Raw genomic sequence first — 15,028 nt, forward strand, 5'->3', positions numbered from 1 at the left:
ATAGCTTGGTGGGGGTCAGTGGATGGATGAGCTGTCTTTGGTGACGATCTGCAGCTAGAAGCCAGCAAGTAGTGAGAGTATAGGCAGGAATGTGAAGATTACAATGCAGTTTTACACCTTGAACGTCAGTTAGTAGTTGTGGTAGAGTATTGACAAAAGCTAATATTGCACTGAGCTATCTTTGTAGCAAATAATTTATCGCAAGGACAAAATGCAGTCTCAGCGAGCAACTCGAATCAACTGACACGGGCACGGCTTATACGAGATCCCCGGATTAGACGGCGTATCTGATTAGCGCTAGGGGTGCATGGAGCTGAGGTTACAGGGCCGAATAGCTGATGGCGGGACCGGCGGTGACGGATGAGTGGGAGCTTCTTTATCGTGTTTGTGTTTATATGTATTTTTTAAAGATTAATTTTCTGTTTAGTTTCCCTTTTGAAAATGCCAAAGTTGAATATAAGACGCATAATTTACTAATAGATCCTTATGATGTAACCACCTAAGACAATGGGTGGAACTATCCATATTCTAACACATAGGTAGGTAGCTATAAGAATTTGGCTTCCATATACTATTTTTGATGATATCGACGCTAGACCAGCCCACCGATTGAACAGAGCTGGCACACCTCAATTGTGTCACGTAACATGGAACACCAAGTCCTTGAAAAACAAACGGATACACACTAATACTAATGCTTGTTTAAGCAAGACAAAGCAAGATAACAGGCAAAATATTCGAACAAAAAAGCAAAAAGACTTATAACCCCCAAATAGTTTCCCCCCACCTTGTCAGCGGCCTCGTTCAAAGCAGAGGCTGATACTCCCTCCTTCCCAGTTTGGCAGGCGATGTCACTGTAACGATTGATGCTTATTCGTCATCAGCCCCTTGATGAATACGTCAAAGGCTGTGGAGCAGTCTCTTTTTCCCGTGCCGTTTCGTTTCCTATGAGAGCAATTCTTTCCATTGGCGCTGTTCAGTCCATCGTTGTATTTCGCCGTTGCAGAACGGGATCTGCATTGTAAGCTGATCGCGTGGGAGATTTGCGGGGGGAAGCTTAATGCCGATCTTATATATAAGGCTGTGACCGTGTCTCAGCCTTTCTTTTTTTTCCTTCTCTCCCTTTCTTCATTATAAATTAGACTTGATTGTCTATTCTCCCTAATTAATTTTTTTTAAATCCTCTCAATTGAGCCCTTAATACAATGCCTCGTCGTCATAATCTCCAAAAGAGCCTGGTCTCAACCTTGCTCTGCGCCGGCAACCTTGCCTCTGCCGGCCTTGTCTATGTTTCTTCTTACTCTCAGACCGTCACAACCCTCAATTACACTCATGGCCAGAACACCGGCATCCAGAAGCTGAGCCCCGTCTCGGTGTCCCAGGGCTGCTCTGATAACCCTTCGTGGCTGACTCTGGACTACGATGATGCCATTCTGTACTGCATCAACGAGGGCTTGAACACGGCTGATGGTACGCTGACGACTTTCAAGACTGCTTCTGATGGCACTCTGCAGCCGCTCGGCCAGTCCAGCACGCCCGGTGGCCCTGTGAGCGGTGTAGTGTTTGGCAACAACCGCCATGGTCTGGCCGTGGCTCACTAGTAAGTACACGCATCTATCAATTGGTTGTGTAAATGAGAAAAAAGAATTCGCTAACAGGCAATCCTTTCGAAACAGCGGTGGCTCTGCCTTCACCACATGGGATGTTTCCGATCCCAAGAACCTCAAGCTGCTCGAGACCATCAACTTCACGCTGACCGGTCCTCCAACCGACCCCGATCGCCAGGACGCGCCTCACCCTCACGAGGCGGTTCTTGACCCCACGGGCAAGTTCCTGCTCGTCCCCGATCTGGGCATGGATCTCATTCACCTTTACTCCTTCGACCCCAACAGCTTGAAACTGACGAGCATCACTCCCGTCAGCGTCAAGCCTGGCTCTGGTCCTCGTCACCTTGAGTTTGTCATCAAGGGCAGCAAGACTTTTGCCTACCTCGTCACTGAGCTGGGCAACACCATCATTGGCTATGAGGTCACTTACCCCAAAGGCAAGATCCAATTGACGGAGTTCTTCAGCATTCCTTCACACGGCCCTGGCCCTGCTGAGCCCAGCAGTTACGCCGTGTCTGAAGTTGTCCTCTCTGTAAGTTGAAACCCGCCAAATCTGACTTTACCGCTTCTACTTCTAGCATATATGTTATATAGAGGGATATCCGAAGCTAACGCTTTTTTTTTCTTGTAGCCCGACACGAACTACCTCATTGTCTCTTCCCGTGCCGAGAACAGCTCCACCATCCCTAACTTCGACGACCCTTCCCAGACCATCCCCTCTGACCCGCTCATCAACTTCAAGATCGACTGCGAGAGCGGCGAGCTCGAGCTCCTCCAGGTCGTCCCCGCCGGTGGCCAGTTCCCGCGCCAGTTCTCCATCAACAAGGAGGGCAACCTGCTCGCCGTCGGTCTGCAGGACGATGGCCGAGTCGTCTTTGTTGACCGCGACCCCGCGACTGGTCTTCTGGGTGGCTTTGTGGCCTATGCTGATATCGCTGGACAGATTACCTCTGCGGTGTTTGACCAGGCCAACATTAAGCCATAAGCGATTTTTTTATTTTGCTTGATTGTTGTATGATGTGATGTGATATGATGTGATGGGATTGTATATAGTATGGTATAAGCATCACGATTCAATTTGTATATACGTAATCGACGAGAAAATACAATTTATCTTATATACTGCCTTTGCCACGATAATTGATGATGCTGTGCTCACAATACCTTACTCTATGAGAGCATATTTGAAAGTGTTTTTGTCTGTACTGCATCGCAACATCGCAATCGGCTATACCGGCATCGATCCGAACATCCGCATTTAAAGTCGAATGTCTTTCATCGATCCCTCTTAACGTGTGTTCGAGTCTCGCTAAAAAGGTGACCATGATGCCAATGAGTATGCGAAATCGTGCCGCTTGGGGATGCACAGGCGCATCTACACCTGTCGTGCAACTACCTTTCACACATATAATCTTGTATCAAGGAGCACAAATCCAGGCACATAGTGTAGGGCGTCATATATAAGACGAGGTTTCTCTGGCGGCTAAAGAGGGTGTGTAATCCGGCCTAACCCACCAATGAAATATTTTATTGCTGCCAATGTAACTGTCGAGGTTGTGGTCGTAATCCATAGTATAGTGGTTTTATCTGGATAAATAGGTCAAGGGCACCACAAGTATGCCGTAAGAGGCTTAGAATTTGCTTTGTACTTTGGGCTGAGAAGAATGTCTGGTGGCGCCTGGGAGGCTTTTTACCGTATCTGGTAATGCGATACCTCCAATGCCACCCACCTCTTATACACGGTAGCTGGGGTGAATCCTCATTTACTCTGCGAGGAGAAAATACGTCGATTATGCCCAAAACAAGAGCCACTACATATTAACATTTCCGATTTCCAGAGGCATGGCCCCTACCTAAAATCCCCGTACCGTGGCTTCGGAACCGAGCCCAACATCAGGCCGCAGAAGCAAAAAAGTAGGTACAGACTTTTTTTGGAGGCGCCCGGTGGAGGCAGCGGGCCGGCAAGGCGACGCCGCAAGGGGGCCGAGCCGCACACAACTAGCTCGATGCTTGACGCCGAGTGATTCGACGGCTCTGGTCTCCACGTGAGGACCTCGAGTGGTGTGTCCCATGAGGAGGCGATGCATTGGAGGGAGGAGTCAGAAGCAGCCTGAGGGACCAAGTTTTTGGTGCGGACAAGGGGTTGCGAGAGTCAGGTCATGTTGCCAGCACTTGATGGATGGGGCTAAGAGAGAGGTCACGAGTCATCTGGCGGGTGGATGATTCGAGGCAAGAGAAGAGAGCAATGCAGAGGAGAGGTGATATAGAAGCAGTGCTCCATAATATGCCATTGTAGGTGCCCTTAGCAAGCAGCAGCACTACCAGTGGTGATAGCTACCACCAGCATGTGTTCATGCATCCCATTTGTTCATGCAAGGTGATGTGTGCGCTTTATCGCATTGTCTGCATGCGACTCTGGTGGTGTTGATGCTGTTGTGCGAGTCCAGATGGCAATGGATGAGTGAATGAGGCAATCGAGCGCTTCAGGTAGCAGCAGCTACTAATACACCCCAATATACCGGGATAATATGTGATAGGAATAGCACTTGCACCTTTAGTAGCACCCAGTAGCACCTGCTTCCCGCTGCGCACTCTGTCATGGGCAAGCACGGAATGGAAGGCAGGCAGCACCTTCCCCTCCAACCCCACACGTGATGTCTGTTCCTCAGCTTTTGCGATAATCACGGATGCCAACCACCGCCATTTGATCTCTTCAAGAGCATTTCGACCTTGTCCATTTCTTCAATCTCCCGCACAGTTTTCGTGTTTCCTCAAGCTCATTCAGTCCATGTTCAGCGCGCTGGCCGACGCCATAGTCTTTTCTCAATTCATCTGATCTGCCTCTATCCCGCTGTATTTTTTTCTTGTCTCCCCTCTTTTTTTCCCTCTTGCGCAGCAAGCGCCGGCCTTAGCTCTGTCTGCTGCATACTCTGTTTGGTGGGCGTTTCGCAGACGCAGGCCCCGTGTCTCCGGTTCCAAGGCCGACAAGAATTGACGCTTCAACTGCCACGTCGGTAAAGCCTCTGGAGCGCCGGCTTATCTCCAAGGCCTGGCTCCTCTTTACTAGGCGCATCCTCCAGGCCAAAAGCCACAAGAATCCCTTGCACTGTATCAGCTGTGAGGGCGAAGACGAGCCAGTGAAACACGCTCAAAAGCCCTACAAACCCAGCCTTCTTACAACTACACAAGGCAGCGTCTCCCTTGCTGCGCCTTTTCTTTTTCTCTTCCTTCCAGGTTTTTCTCTTTATTGGTGGTCTATCCAATATTTACATCCTCATCTCACCGTCTATCGCTTCGCTTCTCTGTGCGCTTCTTCGGTGTCTTGTCCAACGGCGTTCTGACAAAGCTGGTCATGCACGCTGTGACCCCTCAACTCCAATCATAGTCTTGTGGGATGCTATAGTTGGTGCAGCGTGGACGTTCCTGACTGGCCCACGAGGCTTGCGATCGCTCCTGCATAAACCGACTACACCATCTTTTCTTTCTCTAATCCCCCTCTCGTCTTCCACCCCTTGATTTCTGCGCTCCGAAAGAGGCCAAAAGAGAGGATCCATTCAGATCGGGCGCCCTTTTTATTGCTCTGTCTGCGCGAGTATACGTGCGTGCCTTGGCCCACGCTTGGTTATTTTATTTTTATTTTTTTTACGTTTCCCCGCCGCTGTGAGCGCGCGGCAATCAAATCGAATCCCAACTCTACCGCTCGTTGTGATTAGTACGAAGAAGCAGTGAGACAACAGAGGAAGCCTCACGGAACGATCAGACGTCGAATTACAGGTCGCCGTGGCTATTCTCTCCATTTCTTAACCCTCGACACAATATGAGGCTGAATTCAGGCCAAGATACTGGTGCTGCTACCGTCAAGTCTGGACGGCGCAAGCTCAGACCAGGCGAGCCAAGTGAATGGAGCCAGAGGCCTGACGATGCAGCTCCTCCACCTCACCCGCGTGGTTCGGTACAAATACAGAGACGACTGGATCCGACACAGGCACCGTCACAACCACAATTGACGACTCGCAGGCGAGAACACAGCAGCTCAAAGGCTGTAGATACTTCTGCGCCCGTTCCCCCACCTGCGACTTCTGCTGCCGCCGTTGCTGCCGCTGTTGCTGCAGGTGGCCGCTCTAACGCCGCACCATGGCAGCCGGGTCTATCTAGAGTCGCTTCGGAAGCTTACCGTCGACCAAGCGGCACGCTGATGGACTCTTACGATGGAGAAGATGAGTCTGCTAACGAGCAACGACCTCCGCGCCGTACGAGGAGGAACTCATCTCCAAATTATCCTCGACGCCGACTCATGCCTGGAGCGTACTCTGAAGCCTCAACACATAGGTCACCCAGCGTCTCATCCTACGGTGGCGATGAAGATGATGGCCTGGAAGTGGAGGAAGTATTGCCTGACGCATCGTCTCGTCATAGCAGACAGCGTTTGCCTAGTCGTTTGCCCAGTCATGACGATTATCTTGATTCCTCAAATGAGAGAGATCGCTTCCGAAAAAGGTTCACACCGCGGCGGTATTATTCCGATAACGAGCAAGACTCTGATTCCCCGCTATCGGCGAGTGAAGTAGCCTCTTCGCATACGCGAGAGTCCTCTCGAGTGCGTGAGAGGAGCGAGTCACGCCACAAGGCCCAGCGTTATCAATTGACACATGCGATTGAAGGCTCGCGCCCAGAAGGCTCACGCCCACCTGCGGCGTCAAGAAAGAGGTATGTTCCTTTTAAACCCATCCATGCACCTATCACGGGCCGAATTGACAGTTTTAGCTCCAATAACAAATTGGCCAGACGTGCTACATCTACAGGACGAGATGGCGTAGGGTACAGGTCGGCAGGGTCGGCATACGAAGATCGGGACCCTCTTCCTCGAAGATCGTTTACCATGCGATCAGCTCGAAGTCTTAATGGCTCGACGTCGGGGCCCGCCCGCATCTTGGGCAACGTTTTCGGCAACACCCTTTCTAGGCCATCATCACCAGACAAGTTTTTCCAGCTTGAAAAACAAAACAAGTCGGATAAGCGAAAAGGGTAAGAATCCAATGGATATCTCACGGTTCTGCATAATAGAAGCTGACTGGTTTCAAGCATTGCATGCATTATTTGTATGGAAGATACTTCACCATCAAAAGGGGCAGATCTCAAATGCGGTCATCGAATGTGTAATGCGTGCATGAAACGCAATTTTGAAATGTCGATTCGTGATCCGCAGCACATGCCTCCGCGTTGCTGCACAAAGGCTCACATCCCACTCAAGCATGTTGATAAGCTGTTTGATGATGCTTTCAAGAGAGCGTGGAATCGCAAGTTTGCCGAGTATTCGACAGGCAACCGAGTCTACTGCCCATCAAAGCGATGCGGTGAATGGATTAAACCCACCAACTTTTACCTTGGCGAAGATGGTAGAAGGGTCGCTCGATGTGGTCGCTGCAATACCAAAGTTTGTCCAAAGTGCAGTTCGAAGTGGCACAACTCTACTGAGTGCCCTCGTGACGAAGAGACGAATAAATTCCTTGATCAAGCCAAGGAAGAGGGCTGGAAGAGATGCTATAAATGCAAATCCATGGTAGAACTCAAAGAAGGATGCAACCATATGACCTGGTAAGTTCAATAGAGAGCATTGCTAATTATCTGACAAAAGATCTTCTTGGTTACTAACTGTTGATAATCAAGTCGATGCGGAGCCGAATTCTGCATGCTATGCGGCACCAAATGGAAGGGCTGTAGCTGCCCATGGTTCAACTACGAAAATGGAAGCAATCCATGGCAAAATAACGCATTAGATGATTTGAATATCCCTACGGAAGATCTACGAAAGATCCTTCGAAGCAACAGACCGAGTTCTATGGAAGATTTGCGAACATATTCGAGACCCACAACCTCGATGCCCGTACGATCAAGACCCCAAAACTATGAAGAGGAGATGCTTCTTCGCCGGTTCCAAGAGCAGCGCGACGGAGAAATGGCAAGGAGGATGCAGCACTCAGACGAATATGATCGTGAGCATTATGATGAGCGTGAAGAAGACCATGGTCATGGTCGCGAGCGCCGTCGAGACCGAAACCGGGACCGAGAACGAAATCGAAAACGCGACCGAGATCGCGAACGGGATCGCGAGCGTGAACGTGAGCGCGAGCGCGAGAATCCTTTTGCTCCCATCTCTGCTCCTATGACGCCAGATGTAGAGGAGGATGAAATGGACTATGGATTCAGTAGCGGCAAGTATCATCCGGCCGAGGATTATCGACGAACGAGTATGCCAGCCCTATCTACTACTGCCCCAATGGCCCAGCCACCCCAGCCTTACGCTGGCTATGTTTCCGAGGTCAATCGTCAAAGGGGTCCGCAGCACAATGGCTCTATGGAGCAGCGCTTGGCAGATAGGCTGTCAGAGAATCGCTCGGGACGCCGATCGACAGGGCCATCTCCCCCAGCCCCAGTTATGCGGCCTCATGTTATACATCAGAGAGATGCTGCTACAGATATGGGAATAGGCATGGCGATGGGTGCAATGGGTGCGATGGGCAGAGGCGCAATACCACCACCAGCTTATGCCCCAATGCCAGCGATGCCCCCTCTAGGAATGATGAGGCCGAACCCTTTTGGAGGGGATGCGTATTACGACAATGCGTATACAACAGCACCAAAATCTGTACATGATCCGTACTACTATGGAGGCATGGATGGTGCTGAGCCTGAGCTCCCCTCTTCCCGCCGCAGATCACGGCGTAGTGGTGAAGAGCGTGAGAGACCCAAGTCATCAACTCTGGCAGGATTAAATGGCTATGGACGGGGGGCCCACCGGGTGTCCGAATGGAGAAACTTTGTTGTGCCGGGCTTTCCTGACGTAGAGTGATTTGTGCTGCCGAGTCAAGGCCTTGGATGTAGGAATGAAATTGACTGCTCACTGTAGCTCTTATATAAAGCTTAAACTTATGATGTACGAATTTTTTTATCAAAAATCATTGCTTCTGATCTGATAACTTTCAGATGGTTTGCTTTCTGTTGACGTGTAGGCGGTAGAGAAAGTGACTGGTGACATAATATGACCATTAGGGAAAGCCTCTTGCGAACATAGATAAAGAAAATGCTCAAAAGGTAGCGAACTAGCCCAGATATTGAATTCTATATAATGTGTTTTCACCTCTTCTTCTACAGATGGAGTTTTGTGATAATTTCAGTCTATATATATAAAGGCACTTCTAGCTACATGCTATTGTTTTTACTTTAAATTATCTACTAACTTAGGTCGCAATTCAACATGTATTTATTGTTTGGCTAATCTAAAAAAGATTGATATCGGCCATCCACCTCTCTATATTGTAATCTGACTCTTCAGTTTCTTGGATACATACTTCGAAAAATCCTATCCGTTGGTATGCACTCTTTCCGGCGTCTTTTAGTTCTTCTATAACTAGCCCATAATATGAACTATTATATTTATGATCAAAATCGTCATAAATGCGTGATTCATCGTTAACAAAGCTTCTTACACAAACTAGGAGTTTCCATTGTCCTAACAATTCCACTCTCTTTCTGTCTTTGGTGTATTCTTTCAACTTGTTGGATGTATCCATAGAATCCATGGCAAGAATGATTGGTTTATTCTTCCAAATAGGGCCGTTATAAATGTCATCAAATAAACTAAGTTTTAGATTCGGCCAGGAAGCAAGGGAAAGTGGTAATACAGGGCCTTGTAATGGAAATCGTCTTGTAGAACGGTCGGCATAGTTCATTGCCTCGTAGGTTGGGAGAAAACATTTGTCATCGGTACATTTAATGTAGCATGTGCGTCTACCGAGCTCCGGAAATTCAACATTCATGGTGGAAGACCATGACCAGCTGGGGAAACTGGTAGCTGGGTTTCCTGGATCTGTCAGCCCGCTTCGTTTCCAAAGCAGCGTTTGGGCAATATGAGAGCTGAGAACACCGGCAAAGTATCCAGTATTGTATTTCGCGCAAATAAGACGGGTGATTCCATCGATTGCAATAAGGCGGTCCGTAGGATTGGTCAGATTCATCGTAGAATAGAAGGTTACCAGCTTAGTCCACAGATCACCTACATGAAGCTCAGCAGATTCTCTCAGGATGTTGCCTATGTCGTTATCCAGAGTATGATTCCAGTCTGCCACTGGCTTCTGGAAAGGGTCTTTGGCTTGACATATTCCCCCGCTACACTCCATGAATATCCCAGCATTGGTCCAATGTAGAGTTCGACAGGAAAGGATCCATTCTTGAAGGGCCCAAGCTCGGCGCAATAAGGGGGAACTTTGACATTCCATATGCCAATACTGTACGGGTGCTGGCAAGTGGATAGCAAGTCTTCGACCCTTATGCCAGAAATATTCTATTTCCCTTTCGTCATATAGTTGAAACCTTCTTCGTTGACCCTCTTGCCCAAGCCCAGTTTGTTTTTCTCGCAGAAAGCCCTCCGAACTATCTGCAGCGCCCAGATTTGATATACAGCACAGAGCGTTGGAATAATAGCTTCCCATCTTAGCAGCTTCCTTCTTCCAGTCATCAAGAAAACCGTCGTTGTTCTCTTTATCCTCCTGAATAATACATATAGCATCGGCCCAGAGATATTGCACTCCCATAAGTCTTGTTATAGTAATGGCGTCGCGGATAGTTTTAGGGAGTTCTGATATCCGAATTGATTTCTTCCTTTGCTCTATGTTAGCTTGTGTTGTCTTCGATTTATCATTCGATTCTCCCCAGCAGTAACTCAAAATTAGATACTGTAGCATTGCGGATTCACCTGTATAAACAAGCTTAATAGTGTCTTCGCATGCTGTACCAACATCTATCAACCGAGTCGGTGCACGGTTTCCAAACCCGAACTGTTGCACCTGTCGACATCCACGGTGATTTTTGATGCAGTCATCCACCCACGGCTTGATGATATTTCGTAAACTGTACTCCAAACCGCCCCCCAGAAAATCCCTATGTCTCCGCACTGAGATTGTTAGTTAGGCTTAGTTCTAACTCTTGAGAACCTATAAAGCTTTTATTCGACATACAATGAACGAGATCTGGTAAGTCGATTGTAAATGGATCGTCCCTCAAATACACAGGAATCCACGTCGCGAATTTCCTTTTATATCCCCTTATTTGGTTACCAATTGCGATTTGGGATTCTTTCATGCATATATTTTCCGCCAACTTCAAATCCCCCCCGCGTGTCCAACTCTGTGACAAATCTTCAATCATTACGCGGGCAGTGTACTCGGTATTTTTCCACGTAAACTTTAGTTCAATCTCATCGTCCATCTCTGCATTGATTTCATCGATGATATATAACCAGCATATCTGGCATGTACGACATCCATTATCCGCAGAGTTTCGAAGTTCACGTAAGGACTGGTAATGATTGACTGGAAGCCATGATTCGTCATGATTTGGGGGCAAATCCCACGGTAATCCGCGACATTTTGCACATAGGTCTTCAACGGGTATAACAAACATAGACGCCGTTTAGGAAGCTCGAGTGGCAGACACGTGGTAGATATCGCACAGATTTTTCAGATGATAAAGATATGAGATATCGAAAAATCATACAATGTCCTCGAAATTTATTTATCCAAGTGTCTGAAGATATATCCAATGTTACCCCTCATCCTTGTTATTGACTATACGTTGGCTGCCTCCTATACATAACGCATGACCCCGCTTCCATCACGCTGCTGCCTTGCAAGGCTTTCTGGTTCTCCTGATAACGATATTTATCGTCTCATATAGTGGTTCTCATTGCTTCTGTATTATAAAGGGCAAACACATTATTTTGACCTACTGTGTAAGAACAAGTAGCTTACAGACGCAGCTCTATAGGAACTCGGAGAGGTCTCTAATTCTTCAGTACATGTGGCGTATCACATTTGTAAATGTAGTTTTTCAATTATCGCTATATTTTTTTTTTTTTGAATACATGCAGCTTGCTGTATGTTGTGCTTAAATAAGAATAGAAACAGCCGTGTTGTTTGGATCCATGACCATGTAGGGAACGCTTCCCAGGTCCATCCCTTGACTCGTGAGGACGAATTCCGTTCCCAAATCCTTAAGGTCGTCATGTAATTGGCCGCTAATCTTACGAATTGCCCTATCCTTCGTTCTCCAGATGTGGCCATAGTTTCGCGATTGTGAATCAGCAAACTTGAGCAAGCTGCGCTCGTCTGCGACCTTGAAGCTGAGCAGCCAAGGTACCTGCACGGCCAGAAGCCATTGTCGCTCGCGGCCAATGGGGAGCGACTTGATGAGTTCTGGCTCAGTGTACGTCTGCAGTTCTTCTAAAGACTCTGGCAACTTTTGGCAGACAGCGGGGGGCTTGGCTGGCACAAAAGCCTGGTAGAAGTTCTGTAGATAGTTTACAGCTGTGTGGAACGGCGCCGCAATGTGGATGCACATGGTGAGGGCATCGGTGAGGGCATCCAGGGTCTTGATATCAGGGAAAGACTTGATCCTACCGTTGGTTCGAATCTCGTTGACCCAGTTTTGAATGTGCGTATCCTTGGCAATCTCCGCATCAGCGGTATCCTCCTTGTATGTAGTCAGAAGCATGGCCGACACGTATTTCCGAATCACCGCCCACATGGAAACCATGTTCTTCGCATAGGCGTAGTTCTTGTACTTTGGAGCAGCCAGACCTTCAGCAGTGTTGGGGAAACCTCGTTCTTTGAGATCATTAGGCACGTAGTGCTTGGAGAAGTCGAAGTTTTCGAATTCGTAAATCACATATTTTTGAAGGTACTCGGGGCTAATGCCAACTAAGTCCTTGATGACCTGTGGAACGAGAGTGGTTCTTGCGGCTGCGTTGAGAGACAGCGTCTTATACCAATGAGGCGACAGAATGGTGTGGATGATGGCGTCCATGGGAATCGTGCGGCGCGTTGCTACGATCATGGCTTCCTCGATGAAATGGGAGCGAGTGAGATGGACACCCACTTCATGGCGCATCCAGTCCGAGACCTGAGCGCAGCTCTTTGCGTATCGCCATGGCCAATCGCTCTCCTCCTCAGGGATAGCAGCGCCAGTTCCAACAGGCTCACGGGGTTCCAGTCTATTGTTAAATATGGTAACCGAGTTCTCCATGCTGATCTTATAGTCAATTACGATGGCGACAGGGTGAAGTCTTCCGTCCTCATGAAGCTCAAAGAGCGTCACGGCAGCACAAGCCCAGTTGAGTTCAGAATTAGGCTCTTGATGTTTCAATTCCTCGTCTGGTGCCGCGCCAAAAGCCTCACGGAAATGGCGATGGTCCTGGACAAAGAGGGATTCAGGGTTGGACTGAGCCTTGCTCAATCTTTCATGCCACTTCTTATATCCTTTGCGCTCGGCAGTATCGATAAACTCTTGCAACAGATTTCCGGGGGTCTTTGAGATATTCACAAGCGTTGTTGGGTTGGTACCGGTAAAAGACTGTTCAGCAAAGCGACGGTCACTATACCAGTCACCAAGAAGACCAAGGTTTGTACCATTCGAAACATCTGTCGCTGCCTTGCGGTTTGACTGATTGTAGGACTCAAGGGCCTTGAAGTTTGGATCCTGATCAGCCCAGGCTGTAACATCTCCCGTCTTTTCTCTGATTTTTTTAATCACCCACTCGGCAACCTTTTCGACAGTGCCTCCCCACCAAGAATCGGGAATGAAGGGGCTAATGATCCATTGTGTCTCTATCAAACCGAGCTTATCAAAGATTTCGAACAGACCGACATCATCTTTACTTGGAATAACCTTGAGATGAGGAGGGTACTCAAGGAAGCCGCCGTTCCCATCTGGCACTAGTGTAGCCCATTCAAACATTGTCGAGGTATCTTCAAGGTTAAGCAACCGAGGCCAAGTTGGTTCAACCTCAAGAACGTCCAGATAGGTGTTGTAACTAGACATAGGTTAGTCTTGTACAGAACAGAGATTTTATATGAGCCTCACCTTTTCTCAATTCGACCATAAAGCTGCGTCACAAGAGCCAGGACCTGCTCCATTGAAGCATCGTCACTCTTCGCACCTTCACTATCGTCTTCGTCTCCATCTCCTTTTAGCCCGGGAGTAGAATGGAATTGTCCAGAACGATGCGAGCCAGGAGTGTTCTTTGGAGGCTCGATATGGTACGCTCTGCCTCTGGAAGGGGTTCCCAGAAAGCCCTTGGGAGGTGCAGGGGCCTGGTGGAAGCTGCCGCCACCGGGGGCTCGGTGATGTCCAGAGTTATCAGGTGTTTCTGGTGCCGGTGACTGGCGGGATTCCTTAGGGTACTTGGTCAACTTGAGAAGCTGAAGATCCAAAACACCAGGATCAAGATCGCTGGCCTTGAGATCGTTTCTTAGAGCATCATCAGTATCTCGCTGCCAATCAACTACTGATGGCTGTTGAAGGATGAGATCCGCAACTGGGATATTGGCAGAAGCGGTGGCCATCTTGAGATGAGGAACTGGAGAATTTATGAGGAACTGAATGAGGTCGCCCAGGGCTTGAAGAATAGGAAAGGGGAAAGAACATGAAGCGTCGGCATGGCCATTTTATAGAGCTGGCTCGTTTCCAAAAACCTCACGCCTCACATATGGGGTTGCTGTATGTTCATACAACACCTTGGCGCTTGTAGAAGACCTCCCAATTAGCACATGTCTATATCATACAATGCACTCAATCTCAGCCCCGGTGGTCAACTGTAACCAATTGACGTCAAGTCATCATTTCCGTCTTATTTCAAACTCGCTCTGGTTGGTGCCCGCCCCAGATGCGGGATGAATGAAGCCATGCAAATCCACTTTTGAGGGATTCTTGTGCCGCAAATGATACCGTCTGTTCACGTAGTATTTTCAATGAATACATGTACGTTCGGGATGTACGGCCGTGATCTGAGGTCGTCGGCCATTGTATTCCACAGACGATATCACATTCGTAAGCCAGATGGAGACATGAAGCATCGAATCAGTACAGCCAGACCCTTCTCTGCACAACCGCTGCTCCATCTACCTGCAGTCACTCAGCTCACAACTTGTGAGTTAAATGCTCCATCTGCCAGCAGATGTTCAGCTCACCACTTGTAAGCCCATTGCTCTATCTAGCTGCAGATGTTCAGCTCATAACTTTTGGGTTAGTTCCCCTCACAAAAGCGGGCCCACTGTGATATGTTTTTATACCATATCCTGGAGAGGAATTAGGCATTATTATATAGTACACGTATATAATTTAAATTTCTAGCAGTATGGCAAGCTCATTTATATCCCAATGCAACTAGGAATATACTTAAGAATTTCACTTCTTTAGCTGCTGCGTCTATTCAAAACTTCAATCACTGTCGCCAGCCAATGCCTATAGGCTTCATGTGACAGCCATAAGGATTGGGTCATAGCAAATGCATGTGTGATGCATGCTGCAACCATAGGTGGAGAAGCCTCAACTGTGCCCAATACTCAATGAACACATGCAGTATACTA

The 15,028-nt window shown here is 48.2% G+C and overlaps 4 protein-coding genes across 4 annotated transcripts; 2 read left to right on the forward strand and 2 right to left on the reverse strand.

Moving 5' to 3' along the window:
- The first annotated feature begins 985 nt into the window (after positions 1–985).
- Positions 986–2,657, forward strand: GGI43DRAFT_121507 (Lactonase, 7-bladed beta-propeller-domain-containing protein). The gene is made up of 3 exons (XM_083199047.1): positions 986–1,600; positions 1,677–2,139; positions 2,239–2,657. Exons 1-3 carry the CDS (start codon positions 1,206–1,208, stop codon positions 2,590–2,592), a joined length of 1,212 nt encoding a protein of 403 aa, XP_083058410.1. The 5' UTR covers positions 986–1,205; the 3' UTR covers positions 2,593–2,657.
- Positions 2,658–5,424: 2,767 nt separating this feature from the next.
- On the forward strand, positions 5,425–8,457 carry GGI43DRAFT_424354 (E3 ubiquitin-protein ligase; the record flags this gene model as incomplete). The annotated part of the gene is made up of 4 exons (XM_083208358.1): positions 5,425–6,314; positions 6,372–6,632; positions 6,690–7,202; positions 7,275–8,457. 4 exons carry the CDS (start codon positions 5,425–5,427, stop codon positions 8,455–8,457), a joined length of 2,847 nt encoding a protein of 948 aa, XP_083058411.1.
- A 393-nt stretch (positions 8,458–8,850) lies between these two features.
- GGI43DRAFT_411289 (HET domain-containing protein) lies at positions 8,851–11,196 on the reverse strand. The gene is made up of 2 exons (XM_083206696.1): positions 10,622–11,196; positions 8,851–10,557 (listed from the first exon to the last, which is right to left on the reverse strand). Exons 1-2 carry the CDS (start codon positions 11,064–11,066, stop codon positions 8,885–8,887), a joined length of 2,118 nt encoding a protein of 705 aa, XP_083058412.1. The 5' UTR covers positions 11,067–11,196; the 3' UTR covers positions 8,851–8,884.
- Position 11,197: 1 nt separating this feature from the next.
- Positions 11,198–14,192, reverse strand: GGI43DRAFT_121478 (lipoxygenase). The gene is made up of 2 exons (XM_083199046.1): positions 13,524–14,192; positions 11,198–13,473 (listed from the first exon to the last, which is right to left on the reverse strand). The coding sequence occupies exons 1-2, from the start codon at positions 14,003–14,005 to the stop codon at positions 11,550–11,552; spliced, it is 2,406 nt and encodes an 801-aa protein (XP_083058413.1). The 5' UTR covers positions 14,006–14,192; the 3' UTR covers positions 11,198–11,549.
- Between the last annotated feature and the right edge of the window lie 836 nt (positions 14,193–15,028).

This window comes from Trichoderma evansii (genome assembly GCF_050947405.1).
Source record: "Trichoderma evansii strain SZMC 28006 chromosome Unknown GGI43scaffold_17, whole genome shotgun sequence".
NCBI lineage: Eukaryota > Fungi > Ascomycota > Sordariomycetes > Hypocreales > Hypocreaceae > Trichoderma > Trichoderma evansii.

What these genes read in the sequence shown, in the direction of transcription:
- GGI43DRAFT_121507 (XM_083199047.1), top strand. Translation starts at nt 1,206, where the DNA reads ATGCCTCGTCGTCATAATCTCCAAAAGAGCCTGGTCTCAACCTTGCTC. An exon ending in GGTCTGGCCGTGGCTCACTA is followed by an intron (nt 1,601 to 1,676) that starts GTAAGTACACGC and finishes CTTTCGAAACAG; the next exon opens with CGGTGGCTCTGCCTTCACCA. An exon ending in TGTCTGAAGTTGTCCTCTCT is followed by an intron (nt 2,140 to 2,238) that starts GTAAGTTGAAAC and finishes TTTTTCTTGTAG; the next exon opens with CCCGACACGAACTACCTCAT.
- GGI43DRAFT_411289 (XM_083206696.1), bottom strand. Translation starts at nt 11,066, where the DNA reads ATGTTTGTTATACCCGTTGAAGACCTATGTGCAAAATGTCGCGGATTA. An exon ending in CTTACCAGATCTCGTTCATT is followed by an intron (nt 10,558 to 10,621) that starts GTATGTCGAATA and finishes TAACAATCTCAG; the next exon opens with TGCGGAGACATAGGGATTTT.
- GGI43DRAFT_121478 (XM_083199046.1), bottom strand. Translation starts at nt 14,005, where the DNA reads ATGGCCACCGCTTCTGCCAATATCCCAGTTGCGGATCTCATCCTTCAA. An exon ending in TATGGTCGAATTGAGAAAAG is followed by an intron (nt 13,474 to 13,523) that starts GTGAGGCTCATA and finishes ACCTATGTCTAG; the next exon opens with TTACAACACCTATCTGGACG.